Here is a 27,884-nt window from a genome sequence, read left to right as displayed (position 1 = left end):
CACTGGCATGCTTTCAAACTGCTAGGTTGACAGGAGCTGAACAGAGCAATGGGAGCTCACTCCATGGCAGGGATTTGAACTGCTGACCTGATCGGCAAGCCCAAGAGGCTCAGTGGTTCAGACCATGGAGCCACCTGTGTCCCTTGGCATATAGCAGCATGTATTTCTGAATGTCTACATGGCAAAGTGCTGCACAACACAACTAGCCATTTAAGACTGCACATAGGAGTGGGGTAGGCATTTGGTTTGGTTCCACCTCTTAATATTAACATCTGAGTATCTATATCATCTATCTATCTATCTATCTATCTATCTATCTATCTATCTATCTATCATCTATCTATCTATCTATATCATCTATCTATCTATCTATCTATCTATCTATCTATCTATATCTATCTATCATCTCTATCTATCTATCATCTATCTATCTATCTATATCATCTATCTATCTATATCTATCTATCATCTCTATCTATCTATCATCTATCTATCTATCTATCTATCTATCTATCTATCTAATCTAATCTCCATCATCTATCTATCTATCTATCTATCTAATCATCTATCATCTATTTATCTATCTCTCTGGCCTACACAGTAATCAGTGTACTGCTCTGTGTTTTGTTATATTTTAATCTATTACTATTACTGTCTTACATTTTACAGTATTCTATATTGCTATAGATCCTGAAGCTGAGGCTCCAATACATTGGCCACCTCATGAGAAGAGAAGACTCCCTGGAAAAGACCCTGATGTTGGGAAAGATGGAGGGCACAAGGAGAAGGGGACGACAGAGGACGAGATGGTTGGACAGTGTTCTCAAAGCTACCAGCATGAGTTTGACCAAACTGTGGGAGGCAGTGGAGGACAGAAGTGCCTGGCGTGCTCTGGTCCATGGGGTCACGAAGAGTCGGACACGACTAAACAACTAAACAACAACAATATTGCTATAGATGGGGATGGGGTATGAAAACATCTGTTGCAATGATTGTTGCTGCTGCTGCTGATTGGTGCGTTTGAATGAATTGATTTGTTAGTATAGTTCCTAAAGAAAACATCAAAGAAAGCATTCATTTTATCTCAGTCTTAGATGTGCCCTAGCCTTGCTTGTCAAAAGCTGACACAAATCATATTTAATGTGGGGCCATTTGTTGAAAAGAGCAGTTGGTGGCTCTTGAGATTTCTTGGAAAGTGACATGGTTGTATAAAGAGGCTTATTTTGGACAGTTATGAGCCTGCCTTGGAAAATAGGGATAAAATTGATTATTTGACAATGGAACTTTGTAAATGTCAGACACTTACAATGTTTCCAAAGGGCCTCCAATATTCATGGCGTTTCTGACAGTTACCAAAGGATGTATTCTATTACTATTCTGCTGTGCTCCAAAGCAGCGCTCTATGATTATGAATGCATGTGGTATAAATTAATACTATGAGAATATCTGTTTTGTCACCGTATTTGCCTCTTGCTAATAATTATTCTCTTAATTGAAAAGGTTTAATTATGTTCTCCTTTGCAATCAGCCAGTCGCATAATAAATCCATCCTCTTAAATGAATTATCCAATCATCTTTTAAAAAGTAACCTTTAAAACTTAAAAGATGGAAAGTTTAAATGATGGATCATATTTGTCTGTGAATAATTACTATCGACAAGAGATGTTCATATTTTCACAATCCATTTCTTGCAAATGTGTGCAGCAACTCTGTGAAAGGTTAAGATGTTTTTTGTGCAAAAAAGGCATTATTTACAGTATTAATCAGTTTATATTTGCCACCTCATGCTAATTAGACTTCCCTGTCGATAGATACATACCAAACATACAATTACAGCAGACAGAACAGGTTGCATAGAAAAGGGATGGGTGGGGGGAAGCCTTCAAAAGCACATTTTATCTTTCTGATTTCTTCCCATCCTCACAAAAAGCAGTTTCCCCCATCTAGATGGTACACAATAGTTGGGTATAATTCAGTAATGCCCAGGGTCTCTTTTCTATCCCCCCCCCCTATTATTTAGATCCCCCCCCCCTATTATTTAGATAAATCTTTCATGCTTAGAATATTAAATGGAATTATTTATAACATTTCCCTGTCAAGGTTTTCAATAAATAAGATTAGCAGCAGCACAAAGAAAGGGAGCATGAGTCTATCGGAAAGTGATGCTGAGGGAAAAAACCCAGGGTAGAATAAACGTTATACATACATGGATGTGACATAATTCTGTCATCTTCTTGTTAGAGAAGAGCTGCTTCGAGAGGGGGCAGTTTGAAGTTGTGTGTGTATATTTCGCCTTCACAGACCTACCACTTTTCCCACGGTTCTCCCCCCTCCCCCAATATACTCATTTAACTCATAAACTTAAATTTAGAACTCCACAGGGAGGGGAGTTGCACAGAAAAGGGGGAAAGGTTTCATCTCCTCCTTGCCACTTCTTCAAAATGTCACATCTCTCTAATAAAAATGGATTCCACATGTAAAAAACACAACAAAACGGATTCCATTTGGAATGGTTTTACCTGTCTTATAGTTGTATCAATTTTATGTTTTCATAATTGTATAGAGTATTGCTACTCTAGGACATTATGGTGAAGGGAAGGGAAGGGAAGAAAATCTTGTATACAAATACCGTATTTTTCACTCTATAAGACACACTTTTTCCCTCCTAAAAAGTAAGGGGAAATGTGTGTGCGTCTTATGGAGAGAATGCAGGCTGCGCGGCTATCCCAGAAGCCAGAACAGCAAGAGGGATCGCTGCGCAGTGCTCCCTCTTACTGTTCTAGCTTCTGGCTTAGCCTCTCAGTCCCTTCCCCCACCTCCCGGAAAAGCCCCCAAGAGCAGGGCTCCCTTTAAAGAGCCGCGCGGAGCCCTTCTCCCTCCTCGGGGAAAAGCCTGCATGCACCGCACACATGCTCCACGCGGCTCGTGAAAGGGAGCGCTGAGCAGAGCCTGGGATGCATACAGGCTCAGCTCAGTGCTCCCTTTAAAGAATATTTTTTTTTCTTGCATTCCCCTTCTAAAAACTAGGACTTCCGGAGGCGGCGCGACCGGTAATGGCTGCCTTCTCCGAGTAAGGAGAAGGGAGCTCCGCTGTAAACGGGTCGTCCGCTACGGCGAAGCGGAGACCCATCCAGGAAAACCACAGGTGGCAGAAGCCTGTGGTCTCGGGACCCGGCGGGCGCCAGAAGCAGCCCCCAAAACGTTGAAGGGACCCCGTAAGGGGCTCCGGATCGCGGAGGGGGTAGCGGCGCTGTGGGTCGTTGCGCAAACAGCGAAGTGAAGCCGCATTGCTGTTGCCGGTCAGCGCTGTCCTTTCTTCCTGCAACTTTTCTGAACTTTGGAAACTACAACCCGTGAGTAAATTTGGACATTGAAAACTTTCTGAAACTTTCGTCAACTTTCTGAAACTTTTTGAGAACTTTATGGAACTTTTAAAACTTTTTTAAAAAAAGTTGAAATTTGGCTGAAAACGGAGTGAGAATAAGCAGGAAGCCCATCTCCCGCGATACTGAACTTTAAGCAAAGAGCAGGAGGAGTGGAGACAAAAAGTTATGCTTTAACTAAATGCTGGCACCCTGTTAAAGCAGTTTTCTGAGTGAAAGACTTTGAGCTATTGACTTTTGCTGGTCATATGTGGGATGCACTGATATTCTTCTTCTGTGGTACCAGTGGATTATAAAATAAATAAGAATCTCTGGTGCTGGAGCTGCCTGAATGAGCACCAGTTTGCAACTTTGGATATATTGAATTCAGGTTTTGAAACATTCTGAGCTGGAACTGGATACTTTGAAACTGTTGCAGTCAAGGCACTGTAAGAAACACTGTTTTGCTTTAAGTTTTACTCTGCTAAAAATAACACACTGTGGAGGCGATAGACATGGATTTAAATTTATAAGTTTAACTTGGATTTGATCTTTTCCCTGAAGACGTATTAAGCTCCCTCTAGAGGATTTTGGGCTTACAGCAGTGACTTTGTTTTACTTTCCCTTTCCCGGCCTCTGTTTGACTATTGCATCTGGGACTCTGCTTTCTCATGGGAACAACTTGGATTGACCTTGGATTACAGATAACTTTGGAATGAGTGGCGCAAGGAGAAGAGGAAGGACTAAACAAACAACTTTAACTTTATCTGCAGCCTCACAGCGTAGATCTTCTGTGCCGGCCTTGCCTTCCACTTTGCCTCCAGACATAGAGGCGGCCTCCCTAATACAGGCAGGGGAGGGTGAGACAGAGGAGCTGCACCTGGGAGATATGGCTTCAGGGACAAGTAGCTCTGTCTTGGAGAAAATTCTGGAGAAACTGGAGGCTCTGGACAAGAAGGCTGATTTGCATACAGCTAAAATTGAACAGAACACAGAAAGTTTGAATAAGCTGACTGGACAAGTTGCACAGAATGCCCAATCCATTGGAGAATTAAAGGAGGCTGTAGGTGAAAATCGTAAACTGGCTGAAGATACTAGTCAAAGATTGGAAGAACTTGAGAAAGAAGTAAGACCACTCAGCAAACAAGTTGGAGAACATCAGATTTACTTTTTGATGACAGAACTGCGAAACAGGGAGACCAACTTGAGGATACGGTCAATACCAGAGGTGGAAGAAGATAATCTTATTGAATTTCTAACTAAGGAATTTGCCAAGTTTTGGGAGTTAGAGGAAAAAGACTTTAAAATTGCATCTGCTTTCAGGCTTGGCAGAGTCAGAAGGACAGAGAAGCCCAGAGATTGTTTGATAACATTGAGATCAAAGGAGGAAAGGGACAAGATTTTGGGCCTGCACTACGAAAAGTCACTAGACATCTTGGGCAAGAGAATTGAAATCTACAAGGACATTCCTAAGCAGTTGCTGGACCTTAGATCTAATTACACGGAATTGGCAAGACTGTTGAGAAGCAACGCAATTATCTTCAGGTGGGAGTTTCCACAAGGATTATCCTTTACCTACAGAGGGAGAAAGATCAAAATCAAAACAGTGGAAGATAGAGACAAGTTTTTGGGAGCACACGGAGAAGACCTCCACAAAGGACTTGGATTGCCAGCGCCAGAACCTCCAGGGGAGCCCGCCCCCTCGGATCCTCAAGGACCGGAGAACAAGGTACCACCCCAGAAAGAATAACCAGATTTATCCAGGATGTCTCTGCAGCTTTTGAGTTGGAACATAAATGGCTGTAACAGTCCCGAAAAAAGGTCTAAAATTTTTCATATTTTAAAAAAGGAACAATTGGACATTATATGCTTACAAGAAACGCATGTGATTAGGCTCCATAGAAAGGTGTTAATAAATAAAAGGCTTGGTCAAGAATTTATATCATCGGATACAGTTAAAAAGAGAGGTGTAGTGATCTATGCAAAAGAGAGCCTTTCACCAAAATTTCTCTTTAAAGACGAAAGTGGAAGAATCCTCGCAATAGAAATACAGTATCAAGGAGAAAAAATTTTGATATTAGGAATTTATGCTCCAAATGAAGGAAAATCGGATTTTTATAAGAAGTTGCACGAGATCATGCTGGACTATCTGGATTACAACAACGTCATCATGATGGGGGACATGAATGGGGTCGTATCAACAAATATGGATAAGTCACAGAACCAGAACATTACTAAAGAGGGAAGACTACCTAAGACCTTTTTTGAAATGACTGACAATATCGACTGGGTTGACATCTGGAGAGTTAGAAACCCCTTGGGAAGAGAAGGAACATTCTTTTCTGAAGCTCAACTGACTTGGACACGAATCGACCAAATATGGATAACTAGAAGTCTGGCACCTAAGGTGAGGAAGGTGGAAATCTGCCCCAAAACATGCTCCGACCATAACGCCTTGAGAATGGATATGACATTGATCCCAATCGGCTCCTTTAGATGGAAGATGAATGATGGCCTGTTTAGAGATCAAAGAATTGTAAAGAAGGCCCAAAAAACCTTAAAGGACTATTTTGAGATTAATTTGAACACTACGGTGGAAAAAAGAACTATCTGGGATGCAAGTAAAGCTGTGATGAGAGGGTTCTTGATCCAACAGAATTCCTTAAAGAAAAGACTGCAAAATGAAAAGAAAGATAAAATTCTGGAAAGTATCAAAGAGTTGGAGAAGAAGTTAAGATCTAACCCGAAGTCCCAACCGATTCTGAGAGAAATTAAACTTTATCAGGCGCAATATTCCAAGCTGATAAATCAGGAAATAGAATGGAAGATTAAAACAATGAAACAAAAAACTTTTGAATCGGCAAATAAATGTGGGAAACTGCTAGCTTGGCAGTTGAAAAGGAGACAAAGATTAAATACAGTAACAAACTTAGAGGTTGAAGGAAGGAACATTCAGAACCCGGGAGAGATTAGAAAGTGCTTCCAGAGGTATTTTAAAAAGTTATATACTCAAGGGCCACAAGATGAAATAGAGATTACACAATTTTTGGAGAGAAATGGATTAGCAAAGCTGTCAGAAGAAAACAGAACAATTTTAAATGGCAAAATAACACAACAAGAGATTGAACAGGCCATCCTGAGTCTGAAACAGGGCAAATCACCAGGGCCAGATGGACTGACCTCTAACTACTATAAGACATTGAAGGATTATTTGATACAACCTTTGTTGGAGGTCAGTAATGAAATAATGGAGGGGAAGAAGGCGCCTGAATCGTGGAAAGAAGCATTTATCACATTGATTCCAAAGTCAGAAACTGAAAAGACACAACTTAAGAATTACCGTCCCATCTCCCTTTTAAATGTGGATTACAAAATATTTGCAGATGTTTTGGCACGAAGATTTAAGAAAGTTTTAAGTGAGATAATCCATAAAGACCAGGCAGGCTTTCTCCCGGGCAGACATATGTTTACTAACACAAGGAACATTATAGACATATTGGAACTTTTACAAACAAACATAAACACCAAAGCAGCTTTAATTTTTATAGACGCGGAGAAAGCCTTTGACAACATTTCTTGGAAATTTATGAAGGGGAACTTAAAAGAAATGGGAGTGGGACGGGGGTTTGAGAACGGGATTGAGGCAATATATTCAGAACAAAAGGCTAAACTGATAGTTAACAATGTGGTTACAGAAGAGTTTAAAATTGAAAAAGGTACACGACAAGGCTGCCCGATTTCCCCATTACTGTTTATTTCGGTTCTGGAAGTGCTCCTGAATATGATTAGGGGGGACCGGTTGGTGGAAGGGATTCAGGTCGGAGCGAAACAATATAAACTTAAAGCTTTTGCAGATGACCTAGTTCTGACATTACAGGAGCCGGAGTCTAGTTTGAAAAGAGTACTACAACTGATTCAAAACTTTGGTCGAGTGGCAGGATTTAAGTTAAATAAGCAAAAAACTAAAGTTCTGGGGAAAAACATGACAGATATTGAGTTGGAACAGCTTCAGAAAGAGACAGAACTAAATGTGGTTAAAAAAGTTAAATACCTAGGGATAAACATAACAGCAAAAAATCTGAGTTTATTTAAAGATAATTATGAAAAATGTTGGTCAGAGATTAAGAGAGACTTGGATAGTTGGTCAAGATTAAAACTTTCATTGCTAGGCCGAATAGCTGCCATCAAGATGAATGTATTGCCAAAAATGTTATTTTTGTTTCAGACACTGCAGATTGTAGACAAGACAGAGTGCTTCCGGAAGTGGCAGAAAGATATCTCTAAATTTGTCTGGCAGGGCAAAAAGCCCAGAATCAAATTTAAAATATTAACAGATGCGAAAGAAAGAGGGGGCTTTGCCCTGCCAGACTTAAAGTTGTATTATGAAGCTGCAGCTTTCTGCTGGTTAAAAGATTGGTTACTTCTTGAAGATACGGATGTCTTGGATTTGGAAGGTTTTAATAATGCGTTTGGATGGCATGCATATTTATGGTATGATAAAGCTAAGATAAATAAGGCCTTCAAGAACCATATTGTCAGAAAATCAGTTTTTAATGTCTGGACAAAATATAAAGACTTACTGGAGAATAAAACTCCGAGGTGGCTGTCACCCCTGGAGGCTAAGGCTCGGAAAAGAGCCAATATGGAGGCCAATTGGCCAAAATATTGGGAGATAATAGAAAAGGATGGTGACAACTGGAAATTGCAGAGTTTAGAAAAGATGAGAGACAAAGTGCGAGACTGGTTACACTATGCTCAGATTAAAGAAGTGTTTAAAAACGACAAAAAGTTAGGATTCCAAGTGGAAAAGTCAAAGTTAGAAACTGAACTGTTAGAACCTAAGACTAAGGTACTTTCAAGAATGTATAACTTGCTGCTGAAATGGAACACACATGACGAAATGGTAAAATCAACAATGATAAAATGGGCGCAGGATATTGGGTATAATATTATGTTTGAAGATTGGGAAAGGTTGTGGACCTCTGGGCTGAACTTCACTGCATGTAATGCGTTGAAGGAAAATGTGATGAAAATGATGTATAGATGGTACATGACCCCTGTCAAACTGGCTAAAATATACCATTCGTCTGATAGCAAATGTTGGAAGTGTAAGGAAAATGAAGGAACATTTTTTCACCTCTGGTGGACCTGCCCTAGAGTGAAGGCCTTTTGGGAGAAAATATATAATGAATTAAAAAAGGTGTTTAAATACACCTTTACTAAGAAAGCAGAGGCCTTTCTCCTGGGTATTGTCGGCCAGAGTGTGTTAAAAGAGGACAGAACATTCTTTTTGTACGCAACAACAGCAGCAAGAATATTAATTGCCAAGAATTGGAAAACTCAGGAGCTACCCACTGTGGAAGAATGGCAGATGCAACTGATGGACTATATGCAACTAGCCGAGATGACCGGCAGAATTCGAGACCAGGGAGAAGAAAGGATGGAAGAAGATTGGAGGAAATTTAAGACTTATTTACAAAAATATTGTAATCTGGCTGAGTGCTGAATAGGATGCCAGTGCAGACAATTGTCTACCATTAAAATAGATTTAAAGTCGAATTATATGTCAAACCAAATTAAGATTAGTAATTAAGATGAGTTAAATGATAATTTGCTTGAAAATAATTTAATAATGATGTAAGTGTATGCGGGAGGTGTGGGGGAGTCCCATGTAACAATTGAAAGATGTTAAATGGACAACGATAAGTGCTTATTTGATATATGTTTTATTTGAAAACTTTAATAAATATATTATAAAAAAAAAAAAAATAAAAACTAGGTGCATTTTATGGAGCAAAAAATACGGTAATTTGTCTGCAGTGTTCTGCCCTAGGTGAACACAATTATATTTATTTCAGCAGGACCACATAAGAGAAGGTTGCTAGTGAACCACTCCTATGGGTTGGTGTACACATGTAGACCCATTACTAGACTTCTAACCACCATGGGGGTTCAAGTAAGTCCTCTCCCCCATAGTCAAAGTATTCAGGGGGGTTGCTGGGGTCTCATGGCTCAGCCACACTTCCTCCATTGATGAACCTAGCAAATCCACCATCCATGTGTATGCCCGTGTTTCTGTCTCTGTCTCTGTCTCTGTCTCTGTCTCTCTCTCTCTCGTGTGTGTGTGTGTATAAACACAGACATGTATATGAACATATATATGCATACACATATACCTATATAGTTTGCAATTGGTGGCTTCTACATAAAGTTTACTTCTTAATTTTTGAGGAAGTAATTATAAGAAGTCATAACTAGGTTAGCAATGACATGTTTATACAATGATCACATTGGCTCAGAGACAATTTTATCAAGTTATCCCTCATTTCATACCATCCTTTGAAGAGACAATTGCAAACAAATCCCACAAAAAACATGGAAATGCCGTTGCATGTTACATTCAGCCTAATTTTTAATTTTAAAAGGATCGTTTAAAAATTTATAAGGCGCCACAAAAAATGTCGGCGATTTTCTGAACATGTTTCATTCTATATGGCTAACACTAACTGGCAAAAAAAATCACATTCTGAAGCTGTCGTAGAAGCATCCTTCTTGATCTGAGTCCAACTTCTTGTCATAAAGTACACCGTTAAAATAAACGAGGCACATAGCATAACCTCTTTTGCTCCTCTTTTCTTCCAGCCCAAATCGAAAACAGTCAATTATTTCTGAAAACCACTGATGATATCCATAAGATCTAGTCATGGCGGAATATATTTTTAAAATGATTTTGCAAGGCGGGACAAATGCAGAGCATATGCACAACTCGGCATGTAGTAAGCCATGAAAGGAAAACATTGTCACCCCCAGCTTGCAAGGCACAAAGATATCAGAGTCAGCAACCTAAACTGAAAGAACTGCAGGCACTCTGCTGCAGTTTGTAGGAAAGCCTCACAAATCATGATCCTAAGGGCCTAACTACATTTGACTATAGCTGTATGACTTGCAGCCACATCATTGGTTTTACTTTATTTAATTGCAGGCAGCCAGAGAGGGGGGATTTTTTTTTTAATATCAGGAATGCAGTGCACAGTGAGGGGTGGTTTAACCCTTTCCTCCCCCACTGCACTCTCAATGAACACCCCCCTCCCCTAGTGTTGCAGTTCAGCTAAGGACAAAAGATCCCATGATGCTAATGGGAGCTTCCTCCTACCCCAAGCTTGACCTCAATCTGTGGAGATTTTAATCAAGATCAGAGTGGGAAAGTAAAGGGTTAACCTCCCCCCTCCAATCTACTGCAGTGCTGATAAAAATGTGTTGTTGTTGTTTAGTCATTTAGTCGTGTCCGACTCTTCGTGACCCCATGGACCAGAGCACGCCAGGCACTCCTGTCTTCCACTGCCTCCCACAGTTTGGTCAAATTCATGCTGGTAGCTTTGAGAACACTGTCCAACCATCTCGTCCTCTGTCGTCCCCTTCTCCTTTTGTCTTCCATCTTTCCCAACATCAGGGTCTTTTCCAGGGAGTCTTCTCTTCTCATGAGGTGGCCAAAGTATTGAAGCCTTAGCTTCAGGATCTGTCCTTCTAGTGAGCACTCAGGACAGATTCTGAAGCTGAGGCTCCAATACTTTGGCCACCTCATGAGAAGAGAAGATGTACACTCCTGTAATTAAAATCAAGAACAAACAGGTTGGTGTGACTGCAAGTGATGCAAAGAAGGGTGACTGTTGGGTCTATCACACACAAGAATGTGAAAAAACCTCCCTAGGAAATGTTACTTCAACTGAAACGGCTTTAGCTTTCTTCAAAATTTCTCTGAAGTTTCATCTTGTCGAGGAAACTCTAAATTCGCTTTAAATTTTGCTTCGTGGAAAATCAAGTTAGCAGCTTGGCAATATGTAGGGCAGCCACCCCCAACTGGTGCCCTCTGGGTATTTCTGGGCCACTGCCCCCATCAGTCCCCATTCAGCAAGGCCAAACTATGGTTTGGGGTGTTGCTCCACCCTTGGAGGCTGCTGGAGGGATTCTCAGGGGAGGCAAGGAAAAGAACTTCTCAAATCATGGTTTGCCTATATGTCTGAAACGAAACAATGGTTTGGAATCTAAGTTATGCTTAGTGCAAACGTTTTATCTAACCCTCTCTTTGCCCTAGCTTCTCAGATGATGGCGTTTGTTTCTGATACTTATCTGGATAACATGCCTTGTTTGTTTCCTACATCCTAATGGGGATCCTAATTTTCCCTCATAAAAACTGGGCTTAGTCTCTAGGCCAAAACCATTTCATAGCTTCATTGCTTTCCTTCATCCCATACATTTGAAGTAAGAAATTAAATAAATCAAACTGCAAAAGGAATGGCTACTGTCATGAAATACATATTTCTCCACCAGACTGCTTACTTTATGCATCTTGTAGTATTGTTCAGCTCCTATTCCGCCTTGTTCTTCTCCAGTCCAAAGCAGTAGACGCAGAGTTCTCTTGGGACGGAGCCCTAAGTTATTTTTAAAAAGAAAAAGAGGGGGAATTAAGTGAGCAATTTTTTTTAAAAAAGAGCTCTATTTGAATTTGAATTAGCTTCTTCTTCTAAGCATTTATGGGATAACCCTAAACTAGGAGTGGACCACTCGCATCACATCTGAGATGAGGGCCACTTTTGCATTTTTATTACCACAAGAGGGCTGCATGAGTATGTGAGGAGGAGAGAAGCACTTTGGTCATTATTGTAAATGTTTTCTTTCAAATGCATTTCCTGTTAACCACCTTTTCCCTTCTGCATCCCGCTTTCCTCTGTCTGCACCTCCACAGGTCTCTCTGAACCTCTCTGTCTGTTTGTCCGATGTCTTTGCACCCTGTAGCACACACACTCTCTTCTCCACAGGGCAAGGGCTGCAGCACATGTTCTGTATGCAGGAAGTCCCTGGTTCATCTCTAGGCAGGGCTGGGAGACCCATTCTCAGTCAGTCCTAGATGGACTTGGTGTAAGGCAGCGTCCCAGCTTCCTAGATGTTTCCTATGCTCTACGTTCCTATGTCCACACCACCACAGGTCAGCATCTTCATATCTGCGACCCATCACTGCCACATGTCTTTCAGTTACCACCCTTTTCTCTTTCCTTTTCGATAGTGCACAGAGAAGGGCTGTAGCTCAAGGGTAGAGCATCTCCAGAACCAAGGTCGGGCAGTTTTGATTGGCATGCAGAAGGTCCAGGTTTCTATGATTCTATCACTGGTATCTCCAGGTAGGACTGGGCGAGAACCCTGCTTGGAGCCCTGGAGAACTGCTGGCAGTCAGTGTAGACAATACTGAGCTAGATGGACCAAAGGGTCTCAAATGTTATGAGGCTGTTTCCTATGTTTGGTTGTTTGTACCTCTCCCTGCACTCCCAGGTCCATTATCCTGAAGTTCATCCACAAAATGGTAAACTGTGGTTTCAGCCAATGCACTGTTAGGACCATTAACATTAACTAGAAAAGTCCATTTGAAAACTATGTACATATAGGCATTTTCTTTATTTAAGCCATCTCCTACATCTTCTGTGCAATTTAAGTTAAAGAGTTCAATGGGCATTACTTTCAGGTAAGTGAGTACAGTATAGCCTAGCAGTCCATAATCACTGGTTGCTTTATTTCAGTCTGTGCCAACCCAGTGTCCTCTAGATGCTCTGGACTACATTTCCCATCATCCTTGACCATCGGCCATGCTTGCTGGGGCTGATGGGAACTGTAGTTCAAAACATCTGGAAGGTACCTGGTTAGTGAAGGCTACTTTGTGTGTGTTGTGCATCAAAGGTGCAAACCAAAAATAAGTGGATAAACTGAACCAAAATCATGCAAAATATTACAAAGTGTGTGTAATGTAGCAAAATAAACTGGAAGGCACAGAGCTACAAAAATAGCATTTTATGACTACAAGCAAAACGGGTCTGTTAGTTTCAAGAGCAAAACGTAAAAAAAAATCCAAGAGATTTACTCGTGCGCTTCTTAGTTACTATTACAGCACAGGATTAGAGCTTCCTTTCCCTTTCAAACCAGCCAGATGGCCAATGATGTCATATTAAGATAATAAAAACAGTAGTCACATTAAAGCCATCACATGTGGTCTCTGGTCAGCCTCAGGTCAGGTGTTTAGTTTTTGTGTGATCTTTTAAAAGTCTGCAGAGAAGCCTAAAATTCTGTGCTTTTTGGGTTACTGGCCATAAGATGCACCGGATGTTGGTAACATTTCAGATGCAGAATAATGCAAGTTTGGCTCCGCAAATGGGGGCAGCATGTTTCAGAAGAACTAGGGGGATTACTGATAATAGGCACTAAATGCCAGGGAGGGATTAGATTGTATAATATGTATGTGTATATATAAATGGGTGCAAAAAATGATTTTCCATTATATATATATATATATATATATATATATATATATATATATATATATAAATGGGGGCTGGAAAATGATTTTCCACCTTCTTGGGCATCTGGCACCAAATGATGCGCTGCATAATGCACTGCAAGGTGGGGTTTCGAGTAAGGGGGCACATGATAGAGATGTAGGAAATTATGCATGATGTGAAGAAAGATGTTTTTATCCCTTTCTCTTACTACTAGAACCAGTGTCAAAAATGAAGCTGAATGCTGTTGTCTGTTCTGAAAGTACTTCTTTACACCGTGCAGCTAACCAAAGGTATGTGCTACCACAAGATACGTTGGTGGCCCTCAACTGAGGTGTCTTTAGAAGGGGGTTAGACATATTTATGGAGAAGAAGGCTATCAATAGCTTCCCATCACAGTGGCTATATGTTATCTCCTGGATCAGAGGTGGTGTGCTTCCGAATGTCAGTTGCTGAGGAACCCTAGCGAGAAGCACGCTGTGGTGCTCATGTCATGTTTGTGAGGCAAGGCATTCTTAGGGATGTCTAGACTGCTTGCTCTGCTAATTTCTTAGTTCTCAAGCTGCACTGTTCTGTGCCTCAATATAGGAAAATTGATCCGTTGCCTTGGACTGGTCACTTAAAGAGTTTTGTGTTGGAATGCCTGGTCTGCAGTAACTCAGGTGCAGATTTGCTTTAGAATATGCAAGTTAACCCAAGTTGCATGGGGTGCAAGAGGTATCTGGCTGTGCCCCCAAACCATGCCTCACATCCGGCTCCACCCCCATAGCCATGACTTGAACCAGGCTTTGGTTAGCGAACCTTGGTGTTCTAGTGGTAAACAAAGCCAATTCTGCAAGCATGATGTTTGTCTATCTGCTGTACCAGAGGATCCCTATGGCATGTAGCTTTCTTTGCTTGCAAAAGTGGCACTTTAAGAAGAGTAGGGCATTCCGCCTCCTGGTTGTGAAGGCGGAGTCTTAAAATGAATTGCAATCTATTAGAAACCTTCTGGCTTCAGCAGGCACTCTGTAGCCAGCGGCACCCATTGATAAATTTGGGCACGGCAATTTGACTCTTTCATTGGGTACTTGAGAGGAGAAACACCAGCACTCCTTATGAACCCACTTTTCATGCAAAAAGGAAAGTAAAAATAAAAACCAAACTCCTGCCCGAATAGTTGTAGCTTTAAATCTGTAAGCTATAATAAGCAAGCAGTGTATTGAACAAGGTCTTTCAAAATCCACATGACTTTCCTCTTTAGCTGGTTGGGATTTTAAATGGAGGTGCAAGTTACATATGTCATGAAAGTAACTGTTGCATTGATATTGGATTGAGAGGTTTAGCAAAGTGAATTACTTTAGATTTTTAAATAATATATTACTTTCTTTTTGCAGAGCTGAAATATAATACAAGCAGGATGTGTATGACATGTTTCATTATGGTTGCTTATTCATTTTTGGCACTGCCTCCCAGCTTTTCCATTCCAGGGGAAGGGAAGGGGGAAGATCTGATTTCACGAGGCATAAGAGATTCCCTGAATGCCACCGGTATTTAACGGTCTGAGTGGAAACTTACTCAACACCTTTTAAACAGCACCCGATGACAATACAACAGACTATCTATAACTTGGATACAGAAAACATGCACAATGGCTACAGATTTAGCTGCATATTTCATTACAGCAGCCGTAGATTCATGTGTCAAATGCATGACTAAGATACAATCCCAAGCATGGCTCAGCGCCGTTTTCTATAAATAAAACAAGGTACTGAATTTGCTTTCCCACCATGGTCTGCATTTTAAAAAAAAGTAATACAATGGTGTTTCAATTCATTGTGTAATTTGACCTAGTGAGGAATCACTCCATTCAAATCAATTGAGCAACAATTTCCTTACAGCATTTTAATCCATTGTTTTCTACAGTCTAGGGCAAGAGAGGGAAACCTGTGGCCTCCAGATGTTGCTGACCATTGGGCCTGTTATCTGGAGCTGATGAAAGTTGCAAGCCAACAGCACGCAAAGGGCCACAGATTCCCCAGCCCAGATCCATCAAGTTCAATGGAGTCCCAAGAAGAATTTTACTAGAAGGGTGAAAGGACCTGCCTCTATCCTCATCTTGTTTCATGTACTAGAAAGCTAAATCCTTGAAATAGGGGGTGGGGCTTAGATCCAATGTGTGAAACGATTTCAAAACAATAACCACATCAGAGTGCTCAGAACCATCTATTGGATTCAGAACCATGAAGCATTTAATCATTTTTTGTGATCTATTTAAACATGCATTAAGTGAAGCACAGGCAATGCAATGCCAAGGGTCTGCTCCTGTATAATAATAATAATAATAATAATAATAATAATAATAATAATAATTTATTATTTATACCCTGCCCATATGGCTGAGTTTCCCCAGCCATTGGCAGCTCCCAATCAAGTGTTAAAAACAATACAGCATTAAATATTAAAAACTTCCCTAAACAGGGCTGCCTTCAGATGTCTTTTAAAGAGAAGATAGCTGCTTATTTCTTCACATCTGAAGGGAGGGCTTTCCACAGGGCGGGTGCCACTACCGAGAAGGCCCTCTGTCTGGTTCCCTGTAACCTCACTTCTCGCAATGAGGGAACCGCCAGAAGGCCCTCGACGCTGGATCTCAGTGTCCGGGCAGAACGATGGGGGTGGAGACACTCCTTCAGCTATACAGGACTGAGGCCGTTTAGGGCTTTACTGGCCCCATTAAGCTTCTCTCTTCATAAAATTATCTTCTTCTCCAAAACAACCAGTCTATGGACGAGCCAGTAAACAGCAATATCTGAGCCTGTGTGATCTATGTCATGTAGATTGCCTACCCTGGTATAAAACAATGAATTTTGAAGGGCTGTAGCTCAGTGGGACTTACTTTGCATGCAGAAGATATCAATCTCTGGCATCTCTAGGTTAAAAAAAAAAAGACCTCTGGCTGAAAGCCTGGGGCACTGCTGTTGGTTAGTGTAGATTTGGTGCCCCTTACAATAGTTCGGACTACAAATCCCATCAGCCCTAGCCAGGACAACTGAGCACCAAGTTGGTAGACATTGGTGTAGACAATAGTGAGCTAGATAGTGACTTGGTATAAGACCAATGAGCTGAAATAAAAACTAGTGTCTTAACAGCAGCTTAGTGCCAACTCCAGGTTAGAGGGAGGGGCTTAGCTGTCCACTCCCACTGTGCACTGACTCCTCCCACATGATAAGTGGGTGGCAGCTACTACTAATCACTAGGATTGGCTGCCTGTTTCCCACACTCTCTCCCTAGAAACACGGATGGTAAGGAGGTGGACTGTGGGAGCGGAGGCTGGGAAACTGGAAGGTGTGGTGTGGCTAGGCAGACTATCCACTGTCAGGGAGAAAAAAGAAGATCTGCTGCACTGCAGCAGTATAGGAAGTTTTCCAATTGTCTGAGGATTTCATGTGGTCCACATTAGCCTTAACTTCCTAGACAAACATGCTAATCAGAATGCAGTTATTCCTCACTTTTCACATTTTCTGAATTTTGTAATTCAGTTTTTGGTTCATAAATATAACACAGATGTGTAAAATGTGTATTCTAGGTTAAAGGCATTTTTAAAAATGTTCATTTTGGGCTAAAATGGATAAAAAGAATCAAAATTTTAGGGAAAATTGCATACAATAGTGTACGCTTTGTGAAAAAATGGATACATAAAAAATGTGAATCAATGTTTTAAAAGATGTGCTGATTGATGCAGAAACAAAATGGAATACTTATGAGCATTTAAGGTCCTCATTCCTACTTTGAGGATTGCCATCTGATTGGGTTTCACTTTGATTCTAATTTGATTTTAAGATGTATTTTAACTGATTGCTTGATTTTATGGTAATGTGTCATATATTTGATGTTAGCTTCTCTGAGCCTGGTTTTTGCCGGGGAGGGCAGGGTATAAATAAAATTTATGATGATGATGATGATGAATAAACAGGGAATTTTCTTACACTGAGGGCTCACCCAAACTTCAGCTTGCTCTGCTGCTTTCCCCCAGGAAAACCTGAAGTTTTCCTCTGATTGACATTTGCTCCAATTCCGCACTAAAGAGCGGGTTTTCCTGAGGAAAGTGGCAGGGCAAACAGAAAACTGCTCAGCTCTGTGCTTTCTAGGCTTTCTAGACAAGCCCTGAGTCAGACCATTGGTTCGTCTAGTTCAGTACTGTCAACATTGACTGGTGTAATTTCAGACTAGGGACATCCCTATCACTACCTGGAGATGCCAGAAATTGAATCTGGGACCTCCTAACACATGTGAAGCTGACTTGAAATAGACTGATCTGTCTGTCCCTAGTGCCATCCCATAATGAGGTAGAGAGTAAATGAATGAGGAAGAACAAGAGCGGCTCAGCAGCCCTCTCTGTCTGATGGTTGGGATTTGTCCCAGAGAAAGAAGAAGGACAAATGAACAGGTAGGAGTTCATAACTAGGAGTAGGAGCAACAACAGGGCTCCCAAGTCATCAGTAGGTTCTGGCAGGGCTTTTTTCTCAGGACATGGAGTCTTGAACTGGCTTGTCAGTGGAGGCCACAATAAAGGTGGTATGGCATGAGATGTGCTTTGATTTTCAGGAGCAGGAACCCACAGAAAGAAAAAAAATTACTATTAGGGATGAAGAAGAAATTCTGTTTGATAAGCATTATGTGGAGGGGAAAGGGCACTGAGAAGATGGAGAGATCTCAAAAGGCTGAGGGCTCAGGTGATTCCGGTTACAATTTCAAAGATAAATCCGACAGAGAACATAACAGATAAAGGGGAAAGGAGGTGCGCTAAGAGGCAACAAGCACAAAAAAGTTCAGTGTTGGACATCTTCCCTTTAGTGAAGTAATAGGCCAATTAAAGATGAAATATACAGTAACAGACACAAGGCTAGACAAGGATTAGAAGTGCATCTGTGAGTAATCTGAGCTGAGGTAATAGCTGAGCTATGAAGTGGAGAAAAGAAGGAACAAATGTCAAAATGATAATGTTCTAGGGAGAACTCTCTTTAGAGAAGGATGTCAAAAAGTGAAGGTTGCATAGGTACTTTTGAAAGGGGCAGATTCACATCAGCGGCATACTGATGAGCAACCAGGTCACTGAATTTTCACCTAAGGTTGTAGGATCTGCAGAGCTGGTAATGCAATTTTTTTTTAAAAAAAAATTGATCTAAAATAGCATTGGAGCCAGACTAAAATTATTCACAGTTTCCCCCTTTTCAGAAATGTTGCAGCACTTCTCAAGAAAAAAGTTTGCTGATTTATTTACATTGCCCTCAGTGACATCAACACATGTTCAATTCTGATTGGAGATGCAGCATTCTGATGTCATCCAGTACTTTTCATGATCCACCATGACTGAGTTAGTGGACAAGTAGTGTGAAGTGAAGGCACAAGACTGGGGGTGATCAGCGCACAGGTGAGCTGAAGCGAGCTGCTTGCTAGGCCTGTGGAGCCTCCTTTTATTGAAACAAATATGCAAGCCAGGCAAATACATTTCGGCCTGTGACCTTTACACATCTTCCGTCCCGAGATCTTGGGGTGGTACAAAGTTATTTTGGCACCTGTTTCCACAGCGTCATTTTCCCCTTGCACAGTGTATGACGAAGGAGACAAAAGGTCTCAGGGACAAAGGTTACAGACAGGACACCGCAGACTGCTGAGACCGCAAAAGGTCAGACAGAGGGAACGATGTACAGACAGCTGTGGCTTGTCTGGGGGGGGGTGCCCTGCACCCCAGGGTCACGCGTGCAGGCAGACTGTGACTGCCTGCTGGTGGGGAGTGTGCTCCCTCCGGACCCCACTGCCCACTCCGCGATATCCCTACAGTAGTGAACTGAGGACAAACAGAAACTATTCACATTACAGAATCTGGTCTGGTACACCAAACTCTGGTGAGAAAAAGCTCCAATGACTCCAGAAAAAGCACACGCAAAAGAAGCGGTGTGGCATTCAAGACCTTCTATACCCCACAACAAAACCTGAAGTGGAGAAGAACTCAGTGATCATAATGCTCACCTCATCTTTAAGACATGCACCCCAAGTTACTGACGCTTCCATTCTGACCTAAGGTGTGATGAAACTCAATGGTGGCCTGTCAAAATGTATGAGTGCAAATACTAATCATATCATTTGCTGAACTCCCCATGCTAAACACCCTAAGAGTAACCTCCTCCACTATCTAGACAACATCCTTTCTGTGATAGCATCACATCCCGGCTCTTTTCCAGGATGTGCCTCTTTTCCAGGAAAACTAACCTAAGGTTTAGATTGCAAACAAAGCAAACTTATGTCAGTTTCCTGAACGTTGCTTGCTTGGTTTCCAAGTCAGCTAAAACACACACACAAAACCTCTAGTGCAACCACCTCAAGGCTAAGACACATGACTACTGTGCTATTGTCAGCCATTTCCCCCTCTTCAGTGTGTGCTGAGGTTGCTCCCTGCTGTGCTTGTAGAAAGTTTTAATGTGGTGAAAAGGCCAGAGAGTCACATCTGACATTACGAGAGTGCTACCACAAGTGTGGGTGGGTGGGGAGGGAATCAGCTAAAAAAAACACCATGCAAATCGTATGTACCAGGCTTTAGCCCTTTTCAGCAGTAATTATTCTTTTCTGTCTGCTATCATCATCCAGTGACATCTCACAGGCAGCATTCAGACTCTGACAAGATATTTTTCCTGCCATGGGGGAGGATGCAGGGCCTGGCATCCTTGGGCAGCTGCTGCAATCCTAGCAGAGTTCACCACTAATGCCTGCCCTGGGCTCCCCATTGTGTGAGTGGCTAGGTCTAGATGCCATTTTGATTTCCCACAATGCCCTAGAGCGACAATACATTGTGCAGGAGCTTAAAATGGCAGCCAGAAGCTCCTTCTTGTTCTGAGGACTGCAACCCACTGCCAGGTAAGTCCACTAGGAAGATGAGACCTTCCAGAGGATCTCAAACTAGAGCTGGCCCTAGGAGACTATTGTGGAAGAAAAAGGGAACATCACAGTGAGGAGAGCTTGGTTTCATCTTATGACTGACAGCAGTTCCTCAAGATCTCAGGCAGAAGTCTTTCCAATCGGGTGCCACCTAATCTGTTTTTTTTTAAAAAAGACTAAGGATGGCTGGCTTTGAGCCAGGGACCTTCTACATGCAAGGCATATGCTTTACCACTAAGTAATGGTCCCTTCTCTGGAGCTTCTGACACTGTGCATTATGCCCACCCCTAGGAGTTGGCCACTGCTGTTCTATATAATTCCTTTCTTTATAAAAACAGATTGATTGCTTTCCTGCTCATTCCCAGCCCTGGGTTATTTAGAGTCCATAGATGCAAAAGGAGAGTGTTCCAGACCAGAAAGACGTCATGTCCCCTCAATCTCATTGACAGAGAATCATAAAATTTGTTTTGGCCTTTGAACTCAACCAAGCCATGCCATTGACATTTTGCTTCTGTGTTTTTCCAAGTGAAGTAAAGAGATTGAATACTGGGTTTATAACCCTTGTCATTTTCTCCCCATCTCAATGACATGGGACTTGTCTGTCCCCAGAATGCATGGCACATTCTAACGATATAATATTAATTTACAATAAACCGACTGCAAAGAGAAAGCAGAGGACTCATTCTCTCTCTCTCTCTCTCTCTCTCTCTCTTAATATGTTTTTATTGATTTTCCAATACCGTTCCACTATCAGCCTCATTAATTGGCTAAAATACCAATTTTATCCAAGTAATACAATTATTAATGCCAATTATTCATATGTCAAATTATATGATTTTATGAAACTGGCCTCCCAGCGTGCTAGATTTGAGTCTTCGTTCTTCTACTTTTCTGCGTTTCAAAATCTTAACAATTTCCATCCGATTCCATTCAGATATAATAATCCCATATAAAATTGCTGTAAGGACTCATTCTCAATAGGCCCATGCATTCTGATGGTGCACAGCTTTATGAAGAACTTGAAATTCAACAGCACCAAGCCATAACTGATAATCTTTATTTTGATGGTGGTAAACCTAGGACCAATTTCAGTGTTAGACTTTTCCCAACTAATATGATGAAAGCATGTGCAGTGGCTACAAATGCATATGTTTTCGAGCTTCAAGAGGAGAGACGATAGGAAGCACACATGATTCATACTTCCTATTTCCTGTCCTTCATAACATCCAAAATGGAGGTCTTGACTATCTTTGCAATGAAGTGGCTGCATGGAAGCACCAAAACAGGAAAATAAGTCATTTGTGCATCCTGTTCCCCTAATAGCCAAGATCCTAAGATGTGAGCCCAAGCCATATAATTGGCCAAAGTCTTGGGACCTTCTTAGGGCTCCTGTATGGGTGCGGGTGGCGCTGTGGGTAAAACCTCAGTGCCTAGGACTTGCCGATCCTATGGTCGGCGGTTCGAATCCCCGCAGCGGGGTGAGCTGCCGCCTTTCGGTCCCAGCTCCTGCCCACCTAGCAGTTTGAAAGCACCCCTAGGTGCAAGTAGATAAATAGGTACCGCTTTATAGCGGGAAGGTAAACGGCGTTTCCGTGTGCTGCGCTGGTGCTGGCTCGCCAGAGCAGCTTCATCACACTGGCCACATGACCCGGAAGTGTCTCCGGACAGCGCTGGCCCCCGGCCTCTTAAGTGAGATGGGTGCACAACCCTAGAGTCGGACACGACTGGCCCGTAAGGGCAGGGGTACCTTTACCTTTATGTGCAACAATTTCTGGCATGGATATCACATCCTATAGGAAATCTGCATGTACTTTCCATGCAATGAAATCTGTTTGGCTGTGCATTAGATCCCCACAGCATATACACATGGCAAAATAGACATGTATAGATTTATCAGGGTGATATACAAATGCTTTTAATGTAATCTCCTGTTCTTATTGATCTCTTTGTGACTGCAAGAGGTGTGGTGGAATTGTGAATGGAGTTTTGCTCAGTAGGTTACAACTTGTTTGGGGCTCATTTGGTATAACAGGTGACTTTCAATTTTCTGACTCAACGTCACTTAATGGGAAGGGTTTCTCTCTCTTTAAACTTGTTTTAAAAGGAAACTGGATAGTTACACTATCCTAAACTTCTAAATTATTAGAGTACAGAGAGCACTTCATAGTTACTACCTGCTTTCAATTTAATTTGACAAAGTCTTCATTTACAAATGAGGTTCGCTAGCAGAATTAGCTCTGAAATTGTTTACAGGGTCTTCCTCTTACAATCCTTTTATAGTTCCAATAATTGAAAAACTGGATACCACCGTACAGACATTACCTCTTCATACCCTACAGGGAACTAGTTACTAAAGTTCTTCATGTTTGATTGCATGACTGCTTTGACAGGTTTGTGGATATATACCAGTTGGATGAGGAAAAAATGGGACAACAGTCTGAACAGACACTTCTCGGTCACAGGAGCCATCTTTCATTTCAGTTACTATGGAAACAGCAAAAAGAGCATATTCCATGGCCTGTTTGGGTGCATCTGGGTTCTCTGTTTTCAAGGGGGAAACTGTTATCTCTGATCTTTGTCCACTGGAAGCATTAATGCCAATGTAACCATTTCCCAAGAACTGCAAGAGACTACATTTTCATGGAAATAACTCCAAATGGGATCTGGAACAAAACTAGCTGAGAGGTACTGACATGCTTTCCTTATGCTTCACCCACCTTTAAACCAAAAGCAGAAATAGGAGGCTGCAATTGTGAGTAGAGCAACATTCCCTAACCTGGGACCTTCCAGATGTTTCGGATCACACTTCCCATCAGACCACCAGATTGCTTGGGCTGGTGGGAGTTGTGGTTAAAAATAGGTCTGTGGAAGGTCCCCCCGATCTGATTCACAGTCCAGTATCCCTATCTCTAATGCCCTGTGCTTCCCTTCCAATCAGGAATCCATCATCTCAACTATCTTGCTTCTTAGCACCCTTCCTATAACTTTTGGCCACAAAAGACACAAACCACATAGTCCCAAGCCTAACATTTAAGGAATTTTGTTCCCATCCAAATTATGACTGGGGAACTCAGGGATCTCAGTAAGAAGATGTGTGTCTCTGAATACCAATTGCTGGCAATCAGAGGTTAGGAGAGTGCTGCTGTGCCCAGGTCCAGCTTGCGGGCTTCCCACAGTGGTTGCCACTGTGATAACAGGTTCCTGGACCAGATGGGCCTTTGGCCTAGCCCAGCAGGGCCCTCCTCTGATGCAAAAAAAGTGTCTCCAGTCTGCCACTAGCTGAACCAAAATAGGAGAGTACAAAACATTCACATCTGAAGAGAAGCAAAAGAAATTATAGAGGCCCAAATAAATGATAAACTGCATCCTTAAGAAAAGTCATAAATGGTAAAGGGGTAAAGGGACCCCTGACCATTAGGTCCAGTAGTGGCCGACTCTGGGGTTGCAGTGATCATCTCGCTTTATTGGCCAAGGAAGCCGGCGTACAGCTTCTGGGTCACGTGGCCGGCATGACTAAGCCGCTTCTGGAGAACCAGAGCAGTGCACGGAAACACCGTTTACCTTCCTGCCGGAGCGGTACCTATTTATCTACTTGCACTTTGATGTGCTTTCGAACTGCTAGGTTGGCTGGAACAGGGACCGAACAAAGGGAGCTCACCCCGTCGCGGGGATTCGGACCACCGACCTTCTGATCGGCAAGTCCTAGGCTCTGTGGTTTAACCCACAGCGCCACCCACGTCCTAAAGTCCTAAAGTCCTACTCATCCTATAACTATTCTGTATATACTAAAACTAAGGATGCATAATATGTTTGGATAGTCTCCATTGACCTAGTCACCAAGAAATGGGCCTCTAAAGATACTATCTGACCAGTAGCTATTAATCTCTTTTACAGCCACCCTTGGAAGTAAATATCCCATCTCTGTAATTAAGGAATTGGAAGCGCAGCCCAGAAGCATGGTTTCTTCTGACCTCTTCCCAAAGCAAGGGTGGGAAAGGGAAAGGAACACCCACCTGGTTGCAGGCAGCACGAGGAATGTAGTTTGAATTAGAAATAAAAGAAAACCCCTAGGCTGCTGACTTTTGCACAGGAGGCATTCAGCACTGCCTTGGCTATTTCCAAAAGGACTTGCTCACCACACAGGTGACCTTTTGGGTGAGGAAGCAACAGTGCCAGTAGCCAGCTTGAGCTCTGAAAGATGTCTAGTTTCCCAAACAACCTCAATGAATTAAACACACAGCTCTCCAACACAAGAAGCAGGGAGGATCTGCAGGACCCCCCAAGACTGATTCCTCATGCCAGGGCATTTGCTCTGCCCTTCAGAAGACTGGCCCTGTAGTTAGTTGGCATGTCCTCCTCCCAGGATAAGCGGCGAGGGACCTCGTGATCTCAGTAATTAAGAGCTTTTCAGCCACAGACATTGCAACCCAAACTCAAAGGGTGCTTTCTTCTGCCCACCCCTGTGATGGTCTACCAACAACTCAAAGGGATGGTGGTCAAAGGAACTTATGCCTGGACTCAGGCAGCAGAAGGAATGTGGTTGGAATGAGGGCAAAGGGAGGGGAAACCCCTATAGTGACTTGAAGACAGAAGGGAGACTGGTGTCTTGTATATTTTCCATCTCGCTTTCATATCTGAGGAAAAGCAAAACTGTTCAGTCTCTGAGGACTGAGCAATTATCAGTCCCAAACACATCTGGCCTATTTGCTGGGAATCATTCTTATATAACCTTTCACATGCATGCTCTGGGGTGGGGTGGTGATAAACAAGTCATTTTCATTAACGCTAAAATGAGCAGGCTATTCCATGTTTGATAACAGTGTCCATGCTGCACCATTGCCTATAAATTTCATTTCTTCCTTTCCTTTGTTTGCTGGCATCTTGCAATTCTTGAATAGTTCCTGGAGGCTTTTTCTGTACTACAAGCGTTCAACATACGGCACAGATTAGCTAGTGAGCTTACCAAAAATATTACAGTCAGTGAGCAATTAACAACAACAACAAATAAATAAATAAATAAACAAACAAATTTAATGACACACTGCATCTTAGAGCAATGTCACTCTGATTTGTTGCTGTTTGCTGTTATCATCTTGATATAGTTTATTAGTATTACATCTCAAAGGGATTCTTGAATCTTGTTAATGGTTTGTCTTTAGTTTTATTTTGAATTGTTCTAAGGCGGCAACAATAAGGTTTCTGTTGTATGTTTTGTCATTTCTGTGGAAATACATGCCTCCCCAATCTCTGAGCAGGGTGAGATTCCAGGCGCTGACCCTGGGTTCATGTTTCCTTTGGAATGAGGCACAGCGGAGACTGTGGTGTCTTTATGATATATGGTTTATTTACACATCTATACAGCCTGAGCCTATGGTGGAACGGTTCACAGCGTTAACATCTCAAGAGGTTCTGACTTTTCCCATAGCCACAGCAGCCTCGGACTTAAGCAAACCCCAGCCATTGTTCTCAAACATTGCTCTCATTTTCTCTCCACACCACTGCTTACTGTTTCTGCTGCATAATGCCTAACTGTAATCCTAAACCCTAACCTAACAACTGGCATTGTCTTTCAAAGTAACTCTCAGTTGAGGGAGGGAGTCCACTCTTTTGCATTTGCCCTTGATTCTTTGTTGTCCTAATCACTCATTACTCCCAGGATATCAGCTTATGCAAGAGGCTAGTCCTGTCTTAATTAGCTCTGAACCCATCGCAGGAAGCACCAGCTTGGCTTAATTAGCTTTTGACACATAATTCCAGAGGGCTAGAAGTGCCACACACAGGCTCAAATACACACATGGGTCTAGCAACCAGTTTTAACACACAAGCCTTAATTAAATTCTAACACTAGCTTGATCCAGAATTTAGGGCGTCTTGCACCCACCAACTCACAACACTATCAATTAAAAAATAAATTGAATTAAATGAGATGTGTACTGTTTTAAAACCCATCTGGCAGAACCAGAAGCAGGGATTTTACCATAATACCAGAGGACTACATAGTGTATATTGAAAGACATAACATATCTACATTCCCTATTCCATAAGATTTGTCTCCCCTCCTTCCCCCTGGCCACTCCTTCTTCGCAAATAATTAACATAAAACCTCGTTGATTTAAGAATTCAGGCAAAAAAAATAATATCAGTGGCAGAAGGGAATGTACTCCGAATGCCAGTAGATATTTGGTTTTAAGACGTAACATGCTCAAATTCGGCCACAATCAAATTCAGGGCACAGTGTTCCAAAAAGCAGACTTGGGGTGCTTTCTGATCTCACAATGTAAATAATCAGTAAAGCACTGAAGATTTTTCTAGCAATTATAGCTGAGGCAGCTTTTGGCTAGAATAAAGTAGTGGTTCGTCTTCTGCCTATTGGTTAATTTCTGGATTATATACCCAAAAGCACAGGGTGGTCCCTATGGTCCACAGGGGGAAAATAGGCTACAGAAAAGAGGATGCAACAGCAGCTGACTAGGCTGGTGCATAATTGGAAGAGAGGAGAAATGGTGCTAAGTATAGGTGCCTGCCTTGAATCACTTACAAGGAGTAGTCAAAGCAAATAGATTTAGGAACAAGAATAGGGCGAACACAGCAGGAAGGCAAAAAAAAGAGGGGAAAAAGAGAGACGAAACAGTGAGAGCAATAGATAGTTTGCTGTACAGCAGAGCCTGACCTAGAAACAATCATGTCCTGTCATTAGGAGTTTTCAAGTCTAAATAGTTAGCACTATCTGGTAAACTTTTAAAATAGCAAGAAAGCTATAATGTAGTTGCCACAAGGGCAGGGAAGAAATTCGCTTCAGTTCATGCTTAAAGCCAAATTTATTGAAGTCACACTCCCCCCACCCTCCCCAAAAATAGAGAACCGAAACACATCCATCTTTTGAAATTTGCATGCATCTGAATTTTCCAACGCAGTCCTCCAGCCAAGCAATGTTGGCAAAAAATGCATACATTAGGTAAACGCATGTGTAAAAATGAATATGTTAGTCAAAATAACCAGCAAAATGCATAATATTAAATAATATAATATGCACATTAAAAATATGGCGTATAATTCAAAGGGAGGTTTTGTTAATTTAAAGCTGTTAAAAGGTATTCATTTTTAGTATGAACTAAGACATGTGTGTGTTTTTTAAATACGCCCACTCTTCATCTGCTTTAGCAGATATCACCAATATTGCAACCAGTGAAAATTAGAAGAGCAGTTCAATCTTCTGGGACATATATTTAAGGCTGGAACACTTTTCAGCATTTGGGATACAATGAGAGTCAATGGGTGCAGAAATGGAAAT

At 41.8% G+C, this 27,884-nt stretch overlaps 1 protein-coding gene across 4 annotated transcripts in view; it reads right to left on the bottom strand.

Annotated features, from left to right (window-relative positions):
• Positions 1-27,884, bottom strand: part of CPQ (carboxypeptidase Q) — a 166,830-nt gene that overhangs the window by 45,126 nt on the left and 93,820 nt on the right. For all 4 annotated transcript variants that reach the window (XM_083622731.1, XM_083622732.1, XM_083622733.1 and 1 more), the window contains one exon: positions 11,700-11,791. In XM_083622731.1, the coding sequence (XP_083478857.1) occupies positions 11,700-11,791 (92 nt within the window). The remainder of the gene's footprint in view (positions 1-11,699; positions 11,792-27,884) is intronic.

The sequence above is a fragment of the Podarcis filfolensis genome (genome assembly GCF_964270895.1).
Source record: "Podarcis filfolensis genome assembly, chromosome: 7".
In the NCBI taxonomy this organism is placed as follows: Eukaryota; Metazoa; Chordata; class Lepidosauria; order Squamata; family Lacertidae; genus Podarcis; species Podarcis filfolensis.
Note: the sequence above shows the minus strand (reverse complement) of the source record. Positions and strands in the feature narration are given on the sequence as shown.